This window comes from Heterodontus francisci, chromosome 23, assembly GCF_036365525.1.
Source record: "Heterodontus francisci isolate sHetFra1 chromosome 23, sHetFra1.hap1, whole genome shotgun sequence".
Lineage (NCBI taxonomy): Eukaryota > Metazoa > Chordata > Chondrichthyes > Heterodontiformes > Heterodontidae > Heterodontus > Heterodontus francisci.
This window is the reverse complement of record NC_090393.1, coordinates 20,903,018-20,919,094: the sequence shown is the minus strand read 5'-3', so window position 1 is coordinate 20,919,094 and position 16,077 is coordinate 20,903,018. Positions and strand designations below refer to the sequence as shown.

Below are 16,077 nucleotides of genomic sequence, written 5' to 3'. Positions count from 1 at the left end.
CTTTCTGCCTCCTCCTTGTTAATGAGCCGCTGTGCGAAATATCACAGCAGCTGCATGGTACACATCTCGCACGTACGCCGTGCTGTCTTGGGAGCTCAGCTATAAAAATTCAGCCCTCATGTTTCCAGATATTTGTCCAGGCCTCTGGATTACTCTTCCAGTAGCATAACTCCTGTATATGCAGCTCAGGTGCCTGTGTAATACAAATTACTCATCACAATTGGACACCTCATTGCCATTTCTTTCGCAGAATTGCCAAAAGGAATTATCAAATTCATGTTGGCCCCTGGTTTGCTACCCAAAATTGGACCATGGATACTTCATGTGATTTCATTATTGTTTGCAGTTTTGTGATATTGTAACTATTTATCTCTAAATATTAACTGGTCCTTTGTCGACTCTTCTTAAAAGAGTCTGAAATATTATCCTTCACCACCGTGACTATTTTTTCCCTCTATAGGCATCATCAGGCTATGTATTTCCTGGCACTGAGGGCTGGTGGCCTCCACATTGCCACTCAAAAAGCAGAATTGATAAAGGGGAACCAGTAGATGTAGTGTATTTAGATTTCCAGAAGGTATTCGATAAGGCGCCACATAAAAGATTATTGCACAAGATAGCAGCTCACGGTATTGGGGGTAATGTATTAGCATGGATTGAGGATTGGTTAACTCACAGAAGACAGAGTCGGGATTAATGGGTCTTTTTCAGGTTGGAAAGGCGTAACTAGTGGAGTGCCATAAGGATCAGTCCTAGGGCCTCAAATATTTACTATCTATATTAATGACTTGGAGGAGGGGGCAGAGTGTAATATATCCAAATTTGCTGACAATACAAAAATAGGTGGGAGGGCATGTTGTGATGAGGACTTGAGGAATCTGCAAGAGGATATAGATAGGTTGAGTGAGTGGGCAAAAACTTGGCAGATGGAGTTTAATGTAAGAAAGTGTGAGGTCATGCACTTTGGTAGGAAGAATCAAAAGGCAGACTATTATTTAAATGGAGAGAGACTCCAAAAAAGTGCAGCACCGAGGGATCTAGGTGTTCTTGTGCATGAAACACAAAAAGTGAGCATGCAAGTAATTGAGGCAAATGGAATTTTGGCTTTTATTGCTAGGGAGTTGGAGTTTAAAAATGGGGAAGTCTTGTTACAACTGTACAGTATGTTGGTGAGGCTGCACCTGGAGTACTGCGGTTTTGGTCCCCATATTTAAGAAAGGATATACTGACGTTGGAGGCAGTTCAAAAGAGATTCACTAGGCTGATTCCTGGGATGAAGGGGTTGGCTTATCAAGAACAGCTAAACAGGTTAGGCCTTTATTCATTAGAGTTTAGAAGAATGTGGGGTGATCTTATTGAAACGTACGAGATTCTGAGGGGGCTTGCCAGGGTGGATGGTGAGGAGATGTTTCCACTAGTGGGGGAGTCTCGAACTAGGGGACATAGTTACAGAATAAGGGGACACTCATTTAAAACTGAGATGTGAAAGAATTTCTTCTCTGAGGGTAGTGAATGTTTGGAATTCTTTACCCCAGAGAGTTGTGGAGGCTAGATCACTGAAAGTGTTTAAAGAGGAGGTAGATAGATTTTTGAAATATCAGGGAGTTGAGGGCTATGAGGAGCTGGCACGAAAGAGGAGTTGAGGTCTGGGGCAGATCAGCCATGATCTTATTGAATGGCAGGGCAGGCTTGAGGGGCTGAATGGCCTACTCCTGCTCCTATTCCTTATGTTCTTGCTCTTCAGCTGGCTGATAAGTGTGCAACAAGCCTTCTCAAAATGTTGTTTAGTTAATTTTAATTCATATAATAGGATTCAGTCACTATTATGAATTTTGTGAAATTTTAAATATTGATATACTTTTGCTCTTTATTAGTATCCTTTAAAAACAATTCTCTCCTTTTAGTTTCTGTGGAGCTGGATATTCAGAGCCTGGCTGTGAATACCATCCTTCAGTCCCATCACATTAACGATATGGAGGGAGCATCCAGTATTGGTGTCAGCTTCGATGTTATCCAGCAAACTTCGCTCGAAGACATGATGGCTGGTAACCAGGCAGTTAATGCACTTGCGAGCTATGATGAGGCGGCGTTGTGCTCCAACACATTCAGGTATTTGTTTGGGGAGAGGGGAGGTTGTCAGCAGATTCACTGGAACCCTTCATCAGGGTTTCGGCACTAATCAATCTGATAATCGTTTGGTTCAAAGAGCTAATTTGCAGAAATTTTAATAATTCAGACATCTTTTTAAGTAAATTGGTACTCTTGGTATGAATTTGTTGAAAGGTAAATGACGAAAGCTGTTCACTAAAATACTAATTTATGTGTGGATGTAATGTAGGCCTTCTATTCCCTATCCACACTGGCCTACAAGTTGACAGAGAAAGAAGTAAAAATTTGAGACAAATATGTTTACGAATAGTCGTTTGGTAGTACAGCACCTGAGTTTTGCTGAAAACAGACATTTTGTCGAAGCTTTTCGTCTTACGCTCATCAGGCCAATTTCGCAAGAATACCAATGTAAGGGAAAGCAATAAATTTATACTGTATGAGAAGAGAGCGCTGATTGGTTGGCAAGTGGACTCTGGTGGAGGCTTTGCCATGGAGAATGCACTAATTCATGGTGACTGACCGTTAACTGCCAAGTTTTGTTTGAAATTTAAACCAGGCTCTGATTGCCCTGAGGAATGAACCAGTGAATGGTTGTCACTTATTTTGTTTAGCTGAAACAGGCGCAATGTGTGTACATGCTTTTTCTGTCTGCAAAGAACAGGGCCCTATGTATTAATATATGTAGCTTCCAGTACGTGCAAATGCACCATACTGCAAGCCCGACTATCTTAAATTGGTTGTCAGCGAAATTCTGAGCACACTGCGGATTATTTAGCAAATGTTGTCCAATCACGAAATCACATCAAATGTTGGACACATTTTGAGTTTTGCAAGCAGGGGCTGGTTGGGTACAGCCTGTACCGTGCCCATTGCGAACAGCAGAAGGAACATGTTGTTTGATACGATCCACCAGTCTTTGGGACATACGGCCGATGTACCTAGCATCATATTGGCATTGAAATTCATATATCAAATCACTCATTTGTGTGATAGGCAGCACGTCTTTTTGGCTTGACGGCAGCATTCTGTTAGTGGCGAACACCACACGTGTTGCTACTGCATAGTAGCAGCATGACGCAGCTAGCTTCACCTGTTGTTCAAATTTTTGGGATACATGACTGGGCACTTTTCAGGGCTGAAAATGACAGCCTTAGGCCCATTCATAAGTTTGCGCAATGTACAGCGCGAAATGATGTGTTCAGGGTAGCCATTGTCACGCAGGATGCCGTTGATTCACCCGATTTCAGCATCAAGCTCACATGGTGAGCAAATGGCTCGGGCCCTATTTACGAGGTTACCGATTAGGTCAATCTTATCGCACATGGAACTGTAAGAATCCCAATGCGTGTATTGACCAGTGAAGGTAGGTTTGCGGTAGACAATGGTAGAGAACCCCCTAGCAGATTTCTCATCAAGGAAAGGAGCTCATTTGACTGCTCCATTTCAAAGGTGAATTTGAGCACAGGATCGAGCCCATTAAGACATGTAAGGAAATTATTACATGCAGCTGCGGATTCAAATATAGCAAACGTATCATCTACATATCAGAAATATGCAAGAGGTAGTAGGTTAGGTGTCATTCCCTCAGACGCGTTTCTCTTGCAGCCTAACAAAGATGTTTACGAGAGCTGGGTCTAAAGGGGATCCCATGGCAACAACATCTATTTGGGCATACATGGTGTCGGTAAAACTGAACTCAACTGCGCGAGTTGCCGAGTTCATTAGTTCAATGAATTTGAGTATTGCTGAAAATAGAAACATGTTGTCGAAGCTTTTCGTCTTGCACTCATCAGGACAATCTGCAAGAATAACCAATGTAAGGGAAAACAACAACTTATACTGCATGAGAAGAGAGTGCTGATTGGTTGGCAAGTAAACTCTGATTGGTAGAGGTGTTGCCATGGAGAATGCACCAGTTTATGGTGACTGACCGTTAACTGCCAAGCTTTGTTCGAAATTTAAACCAGGTAGCTTGACTCTGGTCAACACATTGCCCTGAGAAATGAACCAGCAAATGGCTGTCACCTATTTTGTTTAGTTGAAACAGGCGCAATGTTTGTACATGTTCGTTTGGAGCCCTGTGTATTAATTATTAGGTTAGGCGAATTGTTACAACCAGTTTTGAGCAAGTTCTCCACGTACACGGTGAAGGATTCCTTCACATTTGCGAAGACCATACAGGACTTGCATATCGATAGCAATGCCATATCCGTGTGCTCATTTGACATTGCTAGCCTGTTCACCAATATACCACTTAAGGAAGCCAAAGATATTTGTGCTGCAGCACTAGACCCACCACCATTGCGTGAATCAGTATTCATTGAACTTATGAACTCGGCAACTTGCACAGTTGAGTTCAGTTTTACCAACACCATGTATGCCCAAATAGATGGTGTTGCCATGGGATCCCCTCTAGGCCCAGCTCTCGCAAACATCTTTGTTGGGTTCCATGAGAAACATGTCTTCGAGGGAATAACACCTAACCTTCTACTTCTTGCATTTTTCCAATACGTAGATGTTACATTTGCTATATTTGAATCCACAGCTGCATGCAGTAATTTCCTTACACGTATTAATGGGCTCGATCCTGTGCTCAAATTCACCTTCGAAATGGAGTAGTTAAATGAGCTCCCTTTCCTTGACGTACTAGTTGAGAAATCTGCTAGGGGGTTCTTTACCACGGTCTAACCCAAGCTTACCTTCACTGGTCAATACATGCTTTGGGATTCTTACAGTTCCACGCTCTATAAGATTGGCCTAATCAGCAACTTCGTAAATAGAGCCCGAGCCATTTGCTCACCCTGCAAGCTTGATGCTGAAATAAGGCGAAACAAAGGTATCCTGCGTGACAATAGCTATCCTGATCAGATCATTACTCGCTTTATATCGTGCAAACTTATGAACAGGCCTAAGGCCATTATTTCTGGCCCTGAAAAGTACCCAGTCTACCTCAGATTACCCCGGAAAGGTAATGTATCCCAACAATTTGAGCAACAGATGAAGCTAGCTGTTCCACGCTGCTACTATGTAGTAGAAACACGTGTGGTGTTCGCCACTAAAAGGATGCTGCCGTCAAGCCAAAAAGACGTGCTGCCTATCACACAAATGAGTAATGTGATATGTGAATTTCAATGCCAGTGTAATGCTCCGTATATAGGCCATACGTCTCAAAGACTGGCCAATCGTATCAAACAGCAAGTCCCTTCTGTTCGCAACGGGCAAGGTACAGGCCGTATCCAACCAGCCTGTGCTTGTAAAACACAGTGTCCAACATTAGATGTGATTCCGCGACTGGACAACATTTGCTAAATAATTCTGTTATGCTAAGAATTTCGCTGACACCCAATTTAAGATTGTAGGTCGGGCTCACAGTGTGGCACATTTGTGCGTACTGGAAGCTACATGTATTAATACACAGGGCCCTGTTCTTTGGAGACAGAAAGAACGTGGATACACATTGTGTATCAGCTAAACAAAATAAGTGACAGCCATTCACTAGTTCATTCCTCAGGGCAGTGCCTTGACCGATCAGAGTCAAGCTGCCTGGTTTAAATTTCAAACCAAGCTTGGCAGTTAACTGTCAGTCACTGATGCATTCTCCAAGGCAATGCCTCTACCAACCAGAGTCCGCTTGCCAACTAATCAGCACTCTCTTCTCATACAGTATAAATTTGTTGCTTTGCCTTACATTGATATTCTTGCAAATTATCCTGATGAGTGCAAGACGAAAAGCTTCGACAAAATGTCTGTTTGCAGCAATACACAAATATGTTTCATGCAAGTTTTTTTCCTCTCCTGTGAGTTACTACAGAAGCACTAAAGATTTTAATTTGTTTCAAGGTACTGGGCCCCAGCTCTCAACTTGGTATAGTTCTTCCTCACACTAGGTTGTGAAGCATTTGCCATAACTGTGCAGCTCTATACTGCCAGGAAGGAACGTCGCTGTAAGTTGGGCATAGCTGTTGCCTGTTGTAAACTTTCTATTGGGCACTGCAGCTTTTTTTCTGCAGTTGACTGGGCAGGTGGGTTCCTTCTCTGACTCTCTTCCAGTGATACACGGAGCAGGTTAGCAAGAAGCTCACACTAGCACCATCATAACTTTTTATTTGCCCCAACCACTCAGCTACCAGTTGGTAATTTCTTACTGTAGCATAGCTCAACATGGAGGATGAGGCCTGTGATGCTATGTGAGCACAGTGATCAAATTTTATTACTGTCCCTCCTTAAACTATTATTTTATTGCTCATGAGTATGTTCCTGTTGTTCCAGAATTTTGAAAAGTATGGTTGTTGGCTGGGTGAAGGAGATCACCCACTATCAGAATGTGTATGCTGATAACCAAGTGATGCACTTTTACCGTTGGCTGCGCTCTCCTTCATCACTGCTGTATGACCCTGCACTACACCGTATTCTCCACAACATGATGAAGAAGCTGTTTCTTCAGTAAGTTTTTTAAAAAGGTGTATGAGAATGGGTGCTTAGAATAAAGTATAAGCACCTTGTGAAACCAGTCTGTATTTCCTGTAGGATGTAGATGCCTTTGTGATATTTTTAGTGTATCAGCACATTCATTCCTTAAAATTTGGCAAGTTTGCTTTTAAGCTGTCACTGAGTGCATACTCGGTTTTCTCTCTAAATGTCTAGTAAGAGAGCAGGATAAATGTTTCAGAAGGTTCCTGTACTCTCATGTGTTAACAAAGGTGTGGTTGACGAAAGTGAATTAATTCTTGCACTGCCCTGGCACTTGAAGCATATGTGGCCACATCAGAAACAGCAACAATCCTTTAGATGTTTGTCTGACTTACAAATGCTATTATATGCCAATGTTGTACAAATAGGAACAGGTATATAAAGAAAGATCATCTGTGTCATAACTATTTGCAACTAATGCTATTCTCTAAAGGGGCATTCTCCTGCTGTTAGGTAAGGCGCAAGCTGGTGGTTCGTTTCACATCATCAAAACTAAAGTTAGAATGATGTCAGAAAGGTCAGGAAATTGAAGAATGGGGTTAGAGTTCAGTTGTAAGAAAAACTCATTGTTCTTTTGCCTCTTAACAAGCATGTTGATTTTTTTAATTAATTAGAGTGTAAGTTTCATAATGAAATATTTAAGCCTGTAATTGAATCTCTGATTTCTTTTGCACTGTTAAATTTTATTTTTGATGTGATTGCTGTTTTTTATAGTGCGGATATATAATCACAAGATGGAGCCTTTCTAGCGAGGACCATATTGATTTTTTGAGTTTACTCTGTTTCTTTCATGCTTATTGCTAAATACAACTCCATAAGCAAGCCTTGGCTCCCAATGATCCAAAGTGACTATGTGCACAATATCTGGTAATGTCATATTGGCCAAGGCTCAAACAAAAACCTTCATTACTAGCATAGCTTTGTGGAATTAAAAGTATCTTTTGGGTAGTTTTTTTAAAAAAAACTTCATATCATGTGACTTAGACTGCAGCTTTAACTGAAAATCAGCTTTATTAAGGGGAAAAGCAAATAGTAGTGGAAAATTAATTCAGCAGATTTCACCTGATTATAAAGCTTCTAACGTCAATCTCCTTGGGTAGAAGAATAAAAAGACCACTTTGCCACTGTCTTAGTAATACTAAACCTGAACCAGAACCTGTAGCATCACTTATACACAAGCTTCAATCTACCAATGTAAGAATTTCTAGGCCCTAGTTTGATGGCTGTAGTGAGCAGAGAGCAAACTGCTTGGAGTATGTATTCCTTTCCATTACTTTTGAAATTCACAGCTGGAGTACAAGAAATCAAAAGGTTTCTTCCATAGTTTAACAAAGTTAAAAGGATTATGCTGCCAGACCTGCTGAGTGATTCCAGCATTTCTTGTTTTTGTGTTAAAAGGATTATGTTGGCTTGCTGTGCACAAGACTCCTTTCTGACCCAATATTTAAGAAGTTGAACAAGATAGCAAACACCATCAGACTTGGGAATGGGCAATGAACCAGGACAGATATGAGAAACGTGGAAGTATATCTAGGAAGTTCTTTTTTTTCTTTTTGGGCCTCCTTATCTCGAGAGACAATGGATACGCGCCTGGAGGTGGTCAGTGGTTTGTGAAGCAGCGCCTGGAGTGGCTATAAAGGCCAATTCTGGAGTGACAGGCTCTTCCACAGGTGCTGCAGAGAAATTTGTTTGTTGGGGCTGTTGCACAGTTGGCTCTCCCCTTGCGCCTCTGTCTTTTTTCCTGCCAACTACTAAGTCTCTTCGACTCGCCACAATTTAGCCCTGTCTTTATGGCTGCCCGCCAGCTCTGGCGAATGCTGGCAACTGACTCCCACGACTTGTGATCAATGTCACACGATTTCATGTCGCGTTTGCAGACGTCTTTATAACGGAGACATGGACGGCCGGTGGGTCTGATACCAGTGGCGAGCTCGCTGTACAATGTGTCTTTGGGGATCCTGCCATCTTCCATGCGGCTCACATGGCCAAGCCATCTCAAGCGCCGCTGACTCAGTAGTGTGTATAAGCTGGGGATGTTGGCCGCTTCAAGGACTTCTGTGTTGGAGATATAGTCCTGCCACCTGATGCCAAGTATTCTCCGAAGGCAGCGAAGATGGAATGAATTGAGACGTCGCTCTTGGCTGGCATACGTTGTCCAGGCCTCGCTGCCGTAGAGCAAGGTACTGAGGACACAGGCCTGATACACTCGGACTTTTGTGTTCCGTGTCAGTGCGCCATTTTCCCACACTCTCTTGGCCAGTCTGAACATAGCAGTGGAAGCCTTACCCATGCGCTTGTTGATTTCTGCATCTAGAGACAGGTTACTGGTGATAGTTGAGCCTAGGTAGGTGAACTCTTGAACCACTTCCAGAGCGTGGTCGCCAATATTGATGGATGGAGCATTTCTGACATCCTGCCCCATGATGTTCGTTTTCTTGAGGCTGATGGTTAGGCCAAATTCATTGCAGGCAGACGCAAACCTGTCGATGAGACTCTGCAGGCATTCTTCAGTGTGAGATGTTAAAGCAGCATCGTCAGCAAAGAGGAGTTCTCTGATGAGGACTTTCCGTACTTTGGACTTCGCTCTTAGACGGGCAAGGTTGAACAACCTGCCCCCTGATCTTGTGTGGAGGAAAATTCCTTCTTCAGAGGATTTGAACGCATGTGAAAGCAGCAGGGAGAAGAAAATCCCAAAAAGTGTGGGTGCGAGAACACAGCCCTGTTTCACACCACTCAGGATAGGAAAGGGCTCTGATGAGGAGCCACCATGTTGAATTGTGCCTTTCATATTGTCATGGAATGAGGTGATGATACTTAGTAGCTTTGGTGGACATCCGATCTTTTCTAGTAGTCTGAAGAGACCACGTCTGCTGACGAGGTCAAAGGCTTTGGTGAGATCAATGAAAGCAATGTAGAGGGGCATCTGTTGTTCACGGCATTTCTCCTGTATCTGACGAAGGGAGAACAGCATGTCAATAGTCGATCTCTCTGCACGAAAGCCACACTGTGCCTCAGGGTAGACGCGCTCGGCCAGCTTCTGGAGCCTGTTCAGAGCGACTCGAGCAAAGACTTTCCCCACTATGCTGAGCAGGGAGATTCCACGGTAGTTGTTGCAGTCACCGCGGTCACCTTTGTTTTTATAGAGGGTGATGATGTTGGCATCGCGCATGTCCTGGGGTACTGCTCCCTCGTCCCAGCACAGGCATAGCAGTTCATGTAGTGCTGAGAGTATAGCAGGCTTGGCACTCTTGATTATTTCAGGGGTAATGCTGTCCTTCCCAGGGGCTTTTCCGCTGGCTAGGGAATCAATGGCATCACTGAGTTCCGATTTGGTTGGCTGTATGTCCAGCTCATCCATGACTGGTAGAGGCTGGGCTGCATTGAGGGCAGTCTCAGTGACAGCATTCTCCCTGGAGTACAGTTCTAGGTAGTGCTCAACCCAGCGGTCCATCTGTTTGCGTTGGTCAGTGATTATGTCCCCCGATTTAGATTTGAGGGGGGTGATCTTCTTGATGGTTGGCCCAAGAGGAAGTAATGGTCACAAATATAGTAAGGTTTAAGATAATGGTTGAGAAAAATATAGATTGCACAAAGAACAAAATAATGGATGAGCAAGATAAATTCACAGGAGACAGTACTAAAATGGCAAGATACTTTGCCTCAGTTGTCACTGAAGAGGCTGCCAAAGAGGAAACAACAGTAGAAGTCAAGAGATATATTACAACAATTAAGATAGTAGGAAATGAGATACCAGACAAACTAGCTAAACTTTAGTTGAACAAGACCCCAGGTCAAAATGGATGTATCCACAGATACTCAAATCAAGTAAGCAGTGATGGCAGAGGCCCTAGTGTATGTATATAAAAAATCAGTGCAAAAAGAAAAGTGCCAGAGGTGAACAGCAAATCTAATTCTGTTTTCAAAAGGGAGGTAAAACTTAACCCAGAGAGCTTCAGGCCAGTTAGTTTAATGGCAGTGGTAGGCAAGATACTAGAATTTTTGCTGAGAGATCAGATTACAAAATGAAGAATATAATTGTTTTAAAAAAAAAAGTCAGCATGTATTTCTGAAAGGAAGGTACCCCATTACCTACAGAGCTAAATAGGTAGTTGATGGTTCCTATATGCTTTGGAATCAAATGGTATAAGAATAAAGCTTTGAATTGGCATTCTGTGTACCAGATAGTAATGTATAATGTCCAACATGTGAAAAACAATTTGGTGGAGAGATGAAAGCAATTGGGAGACTCTGCCCCCCTGGCAGTAATCAAATTTAAATTTTTCAAACACGTGTCATAAAAAGATGTTAAAGATGGACTTTCTGATTTAAGTTTTGACAGAACTGTGAACCATCAGACCTGACTTTCACCAGTGTTTGTTATACCTGGTTGCTTATCACTCTCTAAGTGCTTGCTCCTGTGTATATGAGTTCATACACGAAGTAAACATTGCAAAATAACTCCAAGAAATTTGTGACTAAGCCAGTAAAAGCCTTGTATTGTTGGAAAGCAGATCAAAACCTCAAAAAAATCCTACTTCTGAAACTTTGATGTATTTGCATCTAACCCAAATGGTTACTGTGATGCTGTTTGTGCATTAGGGAATCTTTTAAGGCCATCTCCAATCAGACTAATGTTGCCTTACTCAAATTTGAAAAGAATGTTATATCTACAAAATGTTTTTTTTTAATCTTGATTATATGTCTCACCTCCAACAGTGGCTGTTTCAGTAAAACCTTTTAAGTCACTCTCCTATGAATGAAAATGTGACTTGCATACGAAATGTTATTGTATATGTAATATCTGCTGTAGATTTTCATATATTTGCATACACAGTGTACTCAATATCTGATAAGTCATTTAAGTTACTGCATTCGTACTGAAATATCCTAAATTTCATCTGAAATAAAAACACAAAATGGTGAAATACTCAGCACGTCAGGCAGCATCAGTGTGGAGAGAAACAAAGTTAATGTTTCACATCAATGACCTTTCAACAGTACTGAAAATATTAGAGATGTAACAAGATTTAAGCAGGTAGAGAGGCAGGGAAAGGATGAAGGAGGCAAGAACAAAAGGGAAGGTTTGATAGGCAGGAGAGATCAAAAGACAAAAGGAATGATGGTGCAAGGCAGAAGGGGATGGTAATGGGACAAGTAAAGAAACAAGCTGGATTTACAGGTGCTGTAAATGGGAATAGCAGGATCATTACCAACAACTGCTGTCTGAAGAAATGGAGGTTATTATCTGAAATTGTTGAGACTGTTGCCTGTAAAGTGCTTTTTCAAAAGTGTTCAAAGAAATTACACAATTTACGTTTTCGTCTCCCCTGTGTAGAGACCCCGCATAATCAGCAAATACAGTATACTAAATTAAAAGAACAAGTAAATCACTGTTTCACCTGGAAGGAGTGTTTGGGTCCTGGATGGTAGGAAGAGAGGTGGTTAAAGGGCAAGTGTTGTATTTCCTGCGCTTGTATGGAAAGGGAAGGAGGTATTGCGGGTGATTGAACAGTGGACCAGGACATCGTGGAGGGAGTGATCCCTTTGGACTGCTGAAATAGGAGAAGAAGGAAGATGTGTTGGGCAACAGCATCATGCTGGAGGTGCTGGAAATGGCAGACGATAATCTATTGGATATGGAGGTTGGTGAGGCAGAAGGTGAGGGCAAGGTTCTACCATTCTGGGAGGGAGGGGAAGGGTTGAGAGCAGAATTGTGGAAAGGGAACGGCCATGGTCGAGAGCCCTGTCAACCACAGAGGAGGGGAATGCTCAGTTGAGGAAAAAGGAAGACTTATCGGAAGCACTGGTTTATAGATGGCATCGTCAGAACAGATGCAACGGAGAAACCAGGAGAATGGAATTGAATCCTTTACAAGAAGCTGGGTGGAAAGAAGTGTCGTCAAAGTACCTGTAGGATTCATGGGTTTATAGTGGATACTGGTCGATAGTTCATCCCCTGAAATGAACTCCAAGAATTTGAGGAAGGGAAGGGTTGGGCCTGGCCCATGTGAAGGTGGGGGAAGGGTGGAAATTGGGAAGCAAAGTTGTTGAAATTTTCCAGTTCAGGTTGAGAGCAGGAACAGCACCGATATAGTTATCAATGTACTGGAAAAGGTTGAGGGAGGGGACCTGAGTCGGACTGGAACAAAGAATTTTCCACATATTCGGTGAAAAGGGCAACATAGCTAGGACTCATGGGTTCCCATGGCAACACTTTTTATTTGGAGGAAGTGAGTGGAGTCAAAGAAGAAGTTGTTCAATGTGAGAACAAGTTAAGCCAGCTGGTGGAGTGTCGGGGTGGATTAGTTGGGCCTCTGTTCAAGGAAGAAGCGGAGGTCCCTCAGACCATCCTGGTTGGAAATGGAAGTAATGAGGGCTTGGATGTCCATGGTGAAAAGGAGTTGTTGAGGGGCAGGAAACTGGCAACTCAAATGGTGGAGGCCTTTGGAAGAGTAGCGGATGTAGGTGGAAAGAGACTGGACAAGGAGAGAGAAAATAGAGTCCAAATTGGAAGACATTAGTTCAATGCAGCAAGCACAGACTATAATGGTGGGTCTATCAGGACAGTCCTCTTTCTGGATCTTGGGAAGGAGTTAGAAACGGGCTGTGTGAGGTTGGAGGCCATGGAGGGAAGATCTGCAGAGGAGTTGAGGCCAGTGACAGTCAGGGAAATGATGATTTGATATTCAGTGGTGATATCATGGTCCAGGTGTTGGTAGGAGTGATCAAATTCCATCTTCGCACTGAGGATGTGCTGTATCATGTTTTGTGGCACTACCACCATGCTAAATGGGATAGACTCAACAGATCTAGCATCTCACAACTGGACATCCATGAGGCGCTGTGGGGCCATCAGCAGCAGAAGCAGAATTGTATTCAGCCGCAATCTATAACCTCATGGCCTGGCATATCCCTTATTCTATCATTACCATCAAGCCAGGGGACCAACCCTGGGTCAATGAGGAGTACAGGAGAACATGTCAAGAACAGCACCAGGCATACCTGAAAATGAGGTGCCAACCTGGTGAAACTACAATGCAGGACGACATGCATGCTAAACAGTGGAAGCAGCATTTTACAGACAGAGCAAAGGGATCCAACAACAATGCATCTGCGCAAAGTTCTGCAGATCTGCCAGATCCAATCGTGAATGGTGGTGGGCAATTAAAAAAACTAACTGGATGAGGAGGCTCCACAAACATCCTCGTCCTCATTGATGGGGCATGTCATGACAACCATACTCAAGGAATACTGAGTGGATGATCCATTACAGCCTCCTTCTGAGATCTCCAGCATCATAGATGCCAGTCTTCAGCCAATTCGATTCACTCCATGTGATATCAAGAGACAGCTGAAGGCACTGGATACAGCAAAGGCTGTGGGTCCTGGCAACATCCCAGCTGTAATACTGAAGATTGGCCCGTCCCGATCCAAGCTATTCTAATACAGCTGCAACACTTGCATCTACCTGACAGTGTGGAAAATTGCCCTGAGATATCGGTCCACAAAAAGCAAGCCAATTACTGTCCCATCAGTCTACTCTCAATCGTCAGCAAAGTGTTGGAAGGTGCTGTCGACAGTGCCATCAGGCAACATTTTCTCAGCAATAATCTGCTCACTGATGTTCAGTTTGGTCACTCAGTTCCAGACCTCATTGCAGCTTTGGTCCAAACATTGACAAAAGAGCTGAATTAAAGAAGTGAGATGGGAGTGACTGCCCTTGATATCAAGGCATCATTAGACTGAGTGTGGCATCAAGGAACCCTGGCAAAATTGAAGTCAATGGAAATCAAGGGGAGCCATACAAAGCACAAAGGAAGATGGTTGTGGTTGTTGGAGGTCAATCATCTCAGTCCCAGGGCATCACTGCAGGAGTAGTGTCCCAGGCCCAACATTCTTTAGCTGCTTCATCAATGATCTTCCCGCCACCCTAAAGTCAGAAGTGGGGATTTCTGCTGCTGACTCCAGTGTTCAGTTCCATTCGCAAATAAAGGCCTGCTCAGGTCAGGGAAAAAAAAAACCCAATAGGACCCAAGCCCGACCCGACCACCGGAATGTTTACTTTACCTACCTTCCGATTCCGAAGCTGCAGCATGAGCATGATGACTTCATAGAGACGCTCACTCGCTCACTGCACAGACTCAGCGTTTCCCTCCTTTGACGTCCCAGACTTCCAGTTCAGGTAGGCTTTTCAACTTTTGACACTTGCTAATCTCAATTTCCCACCAAGCAAAATATAATACTTAGTGTGTGTGTCCAACCAGGAGCCGGATCGAGCCCGAAAGCCGGACCCAGAAGAGCAACCCTACCCGACCCGAACCCAACACATGTCGGGTCCCCTCGGATTCGGGTTGAGGTCTGGAACTGAGTGACCAAACTGAACATCAGTGAGCAACTGCTCAGATACTGAAGCAATCCACGCCTGCATGCAGCAAGGCCTGGGATAGCTACCATTCACAACTCCTTAGATACAGAAGCAGTCTGTGCCTGCGTGCAGGAAGTCCAGGACAACATTTAGCCTTGGGCTGACAAATGGCAAGTATCATTCGTGCCATACAAATGCCAGGTAATGACCATGTCCAACAAGAGAGAATCTAACCATTTCCCAAAGACATTCAATGGCATTACCATCGCTGAATCCCCTACCATCAACATCCTGGGTGTTACCATTGATCAGCCTTATGAATATATAGCTACAAGAGCAGGTTCAAGGCTGGGAATTCTGCAGTTAATACTCACCTCCTGACTCCCCAAAGTCTGTCCACCACCTACAAGGCACACGTCTGGAGTGTGATGGAATATTCTTCATTTGCCTGGATGTGCAGCTCTAACAACACTCAAGCTTGACACCATTCAAGACAAAGCAGCCCGCTTGATTGGTATTCCCTCCACCACTGGCGCACAGTGTCAGCAGTGTATACCATCTACAAGATGCACTGAAGCAACTCGCCAAGATTCTTTCGACAGCACCTTCCAAACCTGCAACCTCTACCATTTAGAAGAGCAAGGGCGGCAGGCACATGGGAACACCAACATTTGAAAGATCCCCTCCAAGTCACACACCATCCTAACTTGGAACTAAAACGCCGTTCCTTCACTGTCACTGGGTCAAAATCCTGGAATTGCATCCGTAACAGCACTGTGAGTGTGCCTACACCACATGGACTACAGTGGTTCAAAGAAACAGCTAACTACCACATTCTCAAGGGCGATTAGAGATGGACAATAAATGCAGTCCTTGGCAGCAACCCTCATAGCCCAGGAGTGAATATATTTGAAAAAAGAGGGGAAAAGGCATTCAGCCTTCCCAAGGTAGATTGAAGGGTAGCTAATGTAACCCCACTATTTAAAAAGGGAGGTGGTTTATTTGGACTTTCAGAAGGCTTTCGACAAAGTCCCACAAAAGAGATTAGCATGTAAAATTAAAGCGCATGGGATTGGGGGTAGTGTATTGCAATGGATAGAAAATTGGTTGGCAGACAGGAAACAAAGAATAGG

The 16,077-nt window shown here is 43.5% G+C and overlaps 1 protein-coding gene across 1 annotated transcript in view; it reads left to right on the top strand.

Annotated features, from left to right (window-relative positions):
• pole (polymerase (DNA directed), epsilon) overlaps window positions 1-16,077 on the top strand; it is a 139,624-nt gene that overhangs the window by 86,209 nt on the left and 37,338 nt on the right. The window contains exons 19-20 of the mRNA XM_068055486.1: window positions 1,905-2,109; window positions 6,379-6,552. Of these exons, the coding sequence (XP_067911587.1) occupies window positions 1,905-2,109; window positions 6,379-6,552 (379 nt within the window). The remainder of the gene's footprint in view (window positions 1-1,904; window positions 2,110-6,378; window positions 6,553-16,077) is intronic.